The sequence below is a fragment of the Ambystoma mexicanum genome, chromosome 4q, assembly GCF_040938575.1.
Source record: "Ambystoma mexicanum isolate Mex_15411 chromosome 4q, UKY_AmexF1_1, whole genome shotgun sequence".
Classification (NCBI taxonomy): Eukaryota; Metazoa; Chordata; class Amphibia; order Caudata; family Ambystomatidae; genus Ambystoma; species Ambystoma mexicanum.
The window spans coordinates 1,289,760,951-1,289,770,236 of record NC_090928.1 but is presented as its reverse complement, the minus strand read 5'-3'; the positions used below and the strand labels follow the sequence as shown (position 1 = coordinate 1,289,770,236).

The window sequence follows — 9,286 nt, the reverse complement described above, 5'->3', positions numbered from 1 at the left end:
TTAAGCGCTGTCATCTTATGCCACGTGCAGCCTCAATCACTCAGGTACTGACATGGTATGCCAGGTGAATTCCAATATGCCACGCATAGCTTCACATGCCTAAGCGCTGTCATCTTATGCCACGTACAGCCTCAATCACTCAAGTACTGACATGGTATGCCAGGTGAAGTCCAATATGCCACGCATAGCTTCACATGCCTAAGCACTGTCATCTTATGCCACATGCAGCCTCAATCACTCAAGTACTGACATGGTATGCCAGGTGAAGTCCAATATGCCACGCATAGCTAAACATGCCTAAGCGCTGTCATCTTATGCCACGTGCAGCCTCAATCACTCAAGTACTGAAATGGTATGCCACGTTAAGTCCAATATGCCACGCATAGCTTCACATGTCTAAGCCCGGTCATTTTATGCCATGTGCAGCCTGAATCACTCAAGTACTGACATGGTATGCCAGGTGAAGTCCAATATGCCACGCATAGCTTCACATGCCTAAGCGCTGTCATCATATACCATGTGCAGCTTCAATCACTCAAGTACTGACATGGTATGCCAGGTGAAGCCCAATATGCCACGCATAGCTTCACATGCCTAAGCGCTGTCATCATATACCATGTGCAGCCTCAATCACTCAAGCAGTGACATGGTATGCCAGGTGAAGCCCAATATGCCACGCATAGCTTCACATGCCTAAGCGCTGTCATCATATACCATGTGCAGCCTCAATCACTCAAGTACTGACATGGTATGCCAGGTGAAGCCCAATATACCATGCATAGCTTCACATGCCTAAGCGCTGTCATCATATACCATGTGCAGCCTCAATCACTCAAGCAGTGACATGGTATGCCAGGTGAAGCCCAATATGCCACGCATAGCTTCACATGCCTAAGCGCTGTCATCATATACCATGTGCAGCCTCAATCACTCAAGTACTGACATGGTATGCCAGGTGAAGCCCAATATGCCACGCATAGCTTTGCATGCCTAAGTGCTGTCATCGTATTCCACGTGCAGCCTCAGTGACTGAAGTACTTACATGGTATGCCATCTGAAGCCCAATATGCCACGCATAGCCTCACATGCCTAAGCGCTGTCATCATATGCACGTGCAGCCTCAATCACTCAAGTACTGACATGGTATGCCAGGTGAAGCCCAATATGCCACACATAGCTTCACATGCCTAAGCGCTGTCATCATATACCATGTGCAGCCTGAATCACTCAAGTACTGACATGGCAGGTGAAGCCCAATATGCCACGCATAGCTTCACATGCCTAAGCGCTGTCATCATATACCATGCGCAGCCTCAATCACTCAAGTACTGACATGGTATGCCAGGTGAAGCCCAATATGCCACACATAGCTTCACATGCCTAAGCGCGGTCATCTTATGCCACGTGCAGCCTCAGTCACTGAAATACTGACATGGTATGCCAGGTGAAGCCCAATATGCCACGCATAGCTAAACATGCCTAAGCGCTGTCATCATATACCATGTGCAGCCTCAATCACTCAAGTAATGACATGGTATGCCAGGTGAAGCCCAATATGCAAGGTGCATGCGCAAGTGCTTCCATTGGATGCCAATGCTAGTCTTGTTTGCCCAGGCACAGTCTTGTGCCACTGCGCCCATCATACCCGCCAGTAGTAGTGCTGCAGACGAGTATGCTTTTGCATAGACTTGCATAATAGGCCAACAGTTAAGGGGTTAGGATAAAGGAGGCGGTAGGCTAGTGATGCACTTGGTGCTGCGTGGGAGACGGGAAACATCCAGGGATCAGCACCACAGAAGAAATCTATACGGAAATGCTTCAAGCTGGAAACGGGGAGCTTGCAAACCAGGCCTCCAGCTGGGCAACAGGAGTTTGCAAACCGAGTTTCAGGCTCTAAACAGGGAGCTTTCAAGCCAGGCTTCAAGCTGGAAACAGGGTGCTTGCAAGCCAGGCTTCAGGCTATAAACAGGGAGCTTGCAAACCAGGCCTCCAGCTCGGAAACAGGAGTTTGCAAACCGAGTTTCAGGCTCTAAACAGGGAGCTTGCAAGCCAGGCTTCAAGCTAGAAACGGTGTTTGCAATCCAGGCTTCAGGCTATAAACAGGGAGCTTGCAAGCCAGGCCTCCAGCTGGGAAACAGGAGTTTGCAAACCGAGTTTCAGGCTCTAAACAGGGAGCTTGCAAGCCAGGCTTCAGGCTGGAAACAGGGTGCTTGCAAGCAAGGCTCCAGGCTATAAACAGGGAGCTTGCAAACCAGGCCTCAAACTGGAAACAGGGAGCTTGCAAGCCAAGCTTCAAGTTGGAAAATAGGCGTTTGCAAGCCAGGCTTCACGCTGTAAACAGGGAGCTTGAAAGCCAGGGTTCAAGCTGAAACAGGGAGCTTGCAAGCCAAGCTTCAAGCTGGAAACAGGGAGCTTGCAAGTCAGGCCTCCACCTGGAAAACAGGAGGTTGCAAACCAGGCTTCAGGCTATAGACAGGGAGCTTGCAAGCCAGGTCTCAAACTGGAAACGGGGAGCTTGCAAGCCAAGCTTCAAGCTGGAAACGGGGAGCTTGCAAGCCAAGCGTTCAGCTGGAAAACAGGAGTTTTCCAACCAGGCTTCAGGCTGTAAACAGGGAGCTTGCAAGCCAGGCTTCAAGCTGAAACAGCGAGCTTGCAAACCAAGCCTCAAGCTGAAACAGCAAGCTTGCAAGACAAGCTTCAGGCTGGAAACAGGGAGCTTGCAAACCAAGCTTCAAGCTGGAAATAAGGAGCTTGCAATTCAGGCTTCAGGGTATAAACAGGGAGCTTGCAAGCCAAGTCTCAAGCTGGAAATAGGGAGCGTGTAAACCAGTCTTCAAGCTGGAGACAGGGAGCTTGCAAGCTAGGCTTCAGGCTCGAAACGGGGAGCTTGCCAGCCAGGCCACCTGCTGGAAAGCAAGAGCTTGGAAACCAGGCTTCAGGGTGGAAACAACAGGGTGCTTGCAAGCCAGGCTTCATGCTGGAAAACAGGAGTTTTCAAACCAGGCTTCAGGCTAGAAAACAGGAGTTTGCAAACCAGGCTTCATGCTGGAAACAGGGAGCTTGCAAGCCAGGCCTCAAGCTGGGAACCGAGAGCTTGCAAGCTATGCCTCCAGCTGGAAAACAGGAGCTTGCAAACCAAGTTTCAGGCTGGAAACGGGAACCTTGCAAGGCAGCCTTCAAGCTGAAACAGGCAGCTTGCAAGCCAAGCTTCAGGCTGGAAACAGGGAGCTTGCGAGCTATGCCTCCATCTGGAAAACAGGAGCATGCGAACCAACCTTCATGCTGGAAAACAGGGAGCTTGCAAACCAGGCTGCAAACTGGAAAAAGGAAAAAGGAGTTTACAAAACAGTCTTCAAGCTTGAAAACAGGCATTTGCAAACCAGGCTTCAGGCTGAAAGCAGTGAGCTTGCAAGGCAGGCTTCAAGCTGAAACAGGCAGCTTGCAAGCCAAGCTTCAGGCTGGAAACAGTGAGCTTGCAAGCCAGGCCTCCAGCTGGAAACCGAGAGCTTGCAAGCTATGCCTCTAGCTTGAAAACAGGAGTTTGGAAACCAGGCTTCAGGCTGGAAACAGGGAGCTTGCAAGCCAGGCTTCAAGCTGGGAAAAGATGAGCTTGCAAGCCAGGCCTCCAGCTGGAAACCGAGAGCTTGCGAGCTATGCCTCTAGCTTGAAAACAGGAGTTTGGAAACCAGGCTTCAGGCTGAAAGCAGGGAGCTTGCAAGCCGGGCTTCAATCTGGAAAGGAGTACCGGCCGCTTTCCTAATCAGGGGCAGAGTGGGACAAAGGTGCCAGGGAAAGCCACAGGGTGATAAGGGCCTGTGCTCCAAAATCAGAAGTCTTAGGAAGACTCTCTCACAAGTGACTGCAGCCTGCAGCTAATCCCCCTGTAAGCACTAAGTACACCACCTCCTGGCTGCAGGCACCGAGGAGTCTTTTTATGGATTGAGGGAAGGCAAGGTTGCAAAGACCGACACAGATTCAGGACTGGAGCTTGGTCCTCTCATTTTTGTGGCAGGTTGTGTGGTAGACAAGTGGCAAGAGCCCTGCACAGCGCGAGAGCAGTGTAGCCTGAACCCAGAACCAAGTGTAGTTCTTGCACATGCTCCGAGGCTGCAGGAGGCAAAGACCTCAGTGCACCAGTCTGCCTCTGCAAGATCCGGAAACAGGATTCTGGAATGGAGTCGATTCCAGAATTCATCTTGCAGGTTTGTGGATTGGAGACAGGGCACTTGGGCAGTTCAGGAGCATAAGCCACTGAATCCTTGGCCACACCAGCCCTTTCAGGGACCCCACCCCCCCTTGCTGGGAAGATGACAAAATCATGACAACACTGCATCCTGGAGATTGGGTGAAACAGACTCCTACTGCATAGTAAACACACATGAAACCCACCTCTCCGGAGGATAGCTCAGGGGTAACGTTCTCGCCTTGGAAACAAGCCAACACGGAGCAGCACAGGTTCGATCTCCGATTCCGTGCTTACAAACCTCTGGGTGTTAAGAGCGTTATAAATAACCTATCATACCACTCGGGGAGGAAGGGCAGCCGGCAGGGATTGGCTGACTTTGGGGTGCTTTACCTTCCTTTTGCCTCTCCCTAGTCTGATCCCGCTTCACTGGCACTGCCCACCAACCCACACTGTAGACATGCTGCCCTGTGGGCTCCATCGCTGCCTCTGGCTCTCCCATGTGAGCGGCGCACTATTGAGATTGGATAGTTCGGTACATAGGTGAGCACTACAGAGGAGTGGTCTATGTTCTAATAAAGTGGTCTTAAGTATTGACTAAGCAAGCAAACTGTTCACACAGTGTCTATGTACACATATACAAAGCCGTGCCCAGGCTTGGACAGGGCGCGAAAAATGGAAATTAGATAATGCTTATATCCAGATTCGAAATAGTCAAGCGATTGCTTAAAGCTGCTTTTCAAGTGCCTTTTAACGCAAGTGCTTTGCAAGTAAACATTTATTAAAAAGATAACGCAGCACTCCGGCGCACACTGGCCCACAGGCATGGCCACCCGCACTCATCAGAATACAGCAAGGACTATGACACATTTGGTTGCGCTGGTCACCTAATTTTCTGCCAACTTACACCAGACGATGCCACAACACCTCTGACATCAGTATGCAGCAAGACCTGTGACGATTCCAGGCACGCTGAACATATAGCAAGTCACGCCATCATCTCCTGACCACCTCTCTGCACCCAGTCACATGCCTGGCAGCATGGGTTGCTCTCTGCCGGAGCCTGGCCAGCCCTGCTACACCTTGCCATGGCCAAATGCACACACGCATTCTAATCCTACTCTGTGACTTCCAACACTCTGGTCTAGCAGCGCTTTGCGAAAAGGCACTATATACATGACAACTAGAATGTCATAAACACTGTTATGCAATTGCCTGCAGCCTTGGGAATTGTCTGTCTTGGGCTGAAGATAGCACTGCCCCGTGACACCTTTTCTTGGCGGTGAAGGCTTGCATTTTGGGTTCATTTGCACACCCACAACACTCAGCTCACGGGACTCGGAACTGGGGGTGGACCTGTAGGGGGAGGGAGGGGCGTGGCACGTGTGACGTGGCTCAAATGGCTAATTCCACTTTCACATTCAATGTTTAATACATGCTAATGAATAATCAGGCCCAGCCTATTCAAGACTTCTGTAGGAGAGAAGTGTTTATCACTGCTTGGGGGCTGTTATTTACACATCCCACCTGCTTGATAAGGGCCTGAAAGTCATAAGCAGGCCCTTCTCTTGGAATGGGCAAGTTTGCCACTTGGACTATTTCCGTTTTGTTTACCGCCTGCTTTTATTTATGCTTGGCCAGCCTCCTTTGTTGGACTGATGCACGCATCCCTGTATTGTTTTAGCGCCCCAAATTCATGCTACTTTTAAATGCCTGCACCTGTAAAGCCTCTTTGGCGTTCTACACCTTCCGGGGGCACCACCTGCTGGGAAGATGACACAATCATGAGCATCGCTTCAAAATGGAAGCCTCGGCCCCTTACCAAAAGGGGAGCCTGGGTCCCTCTGCTGGCAGTCAGGCATTGGCCGGTTGTGGCGGGAGTTTCTATCTATGCCATGCACTCTAGGGCCTTCCTGTGACTGAGTTTTGAGAAAGACCATAGAGTGCATGGCACACACCGGGAGGCTGGCCACGAAGAGTTGGGTCAATCAGCAGAAAGGTACCTCTCACAGTGCCCATCACCCCTTAAAGAAGCCAAAATACCACCATTCTTTGTCAAAAGCAGAATCCAATCACCACGAATTTGTGAACGTCACTTTGACCAGCTGAGCACTCCCTTTCTCAGAAGAAAAATAAATCACCATTTTGAAGAACCCATTGGAAGCATCCAGAAATACAAAGAAACATACCAGGTCCTCAAGAAACCACAAGCATTTATTAACAAAAACTCTTAGATCTTACGCTCTCCTTGACAGAGTGTAGTTGTCCTTCCTGGATGCCCGACTGGCATTCAATGCTTGGCTGGCCCCCAGGAGGCCAAGAGGCACTTCTCGGCCTCCCTTGGTCCAAAGAGCTCTGGATACAGGCTAGCCAATCAGGTCGATAGCTTCCTCCTGTAACCTGCTGATGCCGCGTCTACATTTCAGGCCAGCTATGTACATGTCTCCACACTGTTCTCAGGAGGGTCTTGATAACCTTGGAGCTATGAGGGGGCTATTCCCACAAGAAGGAGACAGGCAGGGTCCAACTTGCTGCACAGGGCTCTCTGCCAGTCCTACCCTATTGAATGATAGACATAGCCCTGCCGTGGACACCAAAATTCGTAATCCGTTTGGTTTGTCGCCCCTTCTCATAGGTAAGGCTTCATGAGCATAAATTTAAAGTTGTACGTTTCTGGCAACCCTTCGTGGACAGTTTGGTTAAAGTGAGCCCAACTGAAAGGTGGCAGGCCGCCTGCCACCGTCGGACCACTGATGGCATAGGCAGAAAAGGAGGCAATCAAATTGAAATCCGACACCTTTGTGTCATAGCACCCACTTGGGATCGGGAGATCGGGGTTTAGGTCTTCGCGACAGCAGATGGTGTTGCAGGGGTTCAAAGTGGCGTAGGGTTCCTTCTCGTAATTGTTGTACCTCATGAGACTCTTCAGCGACTCAAGGTCGCGCACCGTGCCCTGGTCTCGCCGGAATATCTTGGCTCGAGGGGCCAGGTCATACGTCATGTCAGATCCATACGTGTGGACCAATTCTGGGTATCCACTCAGTGTGTAAATGGATTTGTGGAAGGGGACGTTGTATGAAGCCCAGTAGCCTTGCCGGAGGATCGCGGTCTGATCGGAGGCCTCCACCCTGGTGGGGATTTGTTCGGTGATATACAGAGCTCCGGCCGCGATTCTCTTCTTCAGCTTCACCTTCTTCAGGTCCAGGATCATGTACTGGTTGCTGTAGGTTCCAGAGTTGTACCTGGAGAAGATCTTTGCCCAGGACTTTCCGTTCTTCGCCATCATGTTGGCAATGCGGACCCTCTGCCAGGTTAAGAGGGCTCCGGGCACCACATACTTGAACAAGGTCCCATTGAAGACATTGTTTGTGGTCTGCATCATGATGAGGCCATTGCCCATGATGTAGAAGTCATCCATTGACTCCAGCAAGCCCGGGTAACTGCTGAAGGACATTTTCCCTATGTTTGTGTCGGGGTCATTGAGGTTAAAGTCCCAGTGCTTGTACACCCTGAGGGTGGCAGCATAGGTGAACCAGCTGGAATGGGCAAACAGGATGTTTTCATACCCTGGGAGAACCTTGATGAGTGCTGAGCAGTGGCCCATTTGCCACTGGTACCTGCGGGCATCCTCTTTGCTCAGGGAGTGCCAGTCATCCCCAGAGTCGGGGAAGAGCATGGGGATGAGATCGATCAAGTCCCCCATTGCGTTCAGAAACAGGATGGCGAAGAAGGGCAGGATGGACTTGCCGACACGCCGGTCCCACTCAGAAGCGCCCGTGTAGAGTCCATCCAGCTGGGCGGTGATGTAGCTGGCATGTCTCCACATGGGGTCCCCTTTGCGCTTCTTGATTTGCATCCTTGTCCACTGATCTTGCTTCTTTAGGAAGTCCTTGACTGATTGCGTCACGGTAACCTTCTTGACCATCTGTGGGATCATGTTGGCGTAGTGACTGTGCATGTCTGCGGCGGTGAGGTAGCCTTCCAGATAGCCTGCGGCAAACATGATCTCCTCGTTACTCTTTTGCTCGGCCCCATAGCCAGCACGCACCTCCAGAACTGACCACCCCGTGGACAGGACGGTGTCATTGTAGAAACCATATGCGTCCCCTTTCTTGTCCAGGACATCTTTCACCTCGATGGATGGTGGGTCTCCCACACTGTACACTGTGGCATAACGTACCCGTGCCGGGGTCATCGGCAACCCTAGCAGCAGCAGGGAGCACATTCCTAGCAACTGCCAGGTGCCACCCATGAACCTGAGAGGTAGCTTGCTGGAGAGGTGGGACTGGGTCTGCCTCGGCACAGGAAGGAAGTGTGGGCAGAGTTATGTGGCAGCAGCAGCAGTCTCTGGTCCATGGCGCCTTTGGGCATGGTGACCCGGTGGAAGGGCCACAGGTCCTAGCCAGGCAAAGATAGCTCTGGCATTTCCCAGGAAACACATCCTGCCACATTCTAGAGCTCAAATCATGACATTCCAGCTGCCCCATGAAGATTCCACATTCTGTGAGCAGGGTTCTTCAGGCTGGCAAGAGCTGCTGAGAATCTTCAGGGAAAGGCTGCTTCAGGCCACAGGTCTTCAATCCTTTTCGCCAAACTGAGCCTTTCATCCATGTGAAGATGGCACAATGATTACCACTCATGGGGGTACCGTCAGAACCTATTATCTAGCACCATCTCCAAAAGCGAGTCTATAGTATTAGAGCACAACCTGCTGGCTCAGTCTCTGATATCACTCCACTCTATACAGACCCAAGCCGGCTGGCTCAGTCTCTGATATCACTCCACTCTATACTGACCCAAGCCAGCTGGCTCAGTCTCTGATCTCACTCCACTCTATACTGACCCAAGTGAACTGGCTCAGTCTCTGATTTCACTCCACACTATACAGACCCAAGCCGACTGGCTCAGTCTCTGATCTCACTCCACTCTATACTGACCCAAGTGAACTGGCTCAGTCTCTGATTTCACTCCACTCTATACAGACCCAAGTGAACCGGCTCAGTCTCTGATTTCACTCCACACTATACTGACCAAAGCCAGCTGGCCCAGTCTCTCATCTCACTCCACTCTATACTGACCCAAGCCTGCTGGCTCAGTCTCTGA

At 51.3% G+C, this 9,286-nt stretch overlaps 1 protein-coding gene across 1 annotated transcript; it reads right to left on the bottom strand.

The window, feature by feature from the left end:
* Nucleotides 1-6,431: 6,431 nt before the first annotated feature.
* Nucleotides 6,432-8,573, bottom strand: LOC138467176 (phospholipase-B 81-like). Its single transcript, XM_069607242.1, has one exon. It carries the CDS (start codon nucleotides 8,433-8,435, stop codon nucleotides 6,813-6,815), a length of 1,623 nt encoding a protein of 540 aa, XP_069463343.1. The 5' UTR covers nucleotides 8,436-8,573; the 3' UTR covers nucleotides 6,432-6,812.
* Between the last annotated feature and the right edge of the window lie 713 nt (nucleotides 8,574-9,286).

Coding starts and splice junctions, on each gene's coding strand:
- LOC138467176 (XM_069607242.1), bottom strand. CDS start 8,435: ATGGGTGGCACCTGGCAGTTGCTAGGAATGTGCTCCCTGCTGCTGCTA.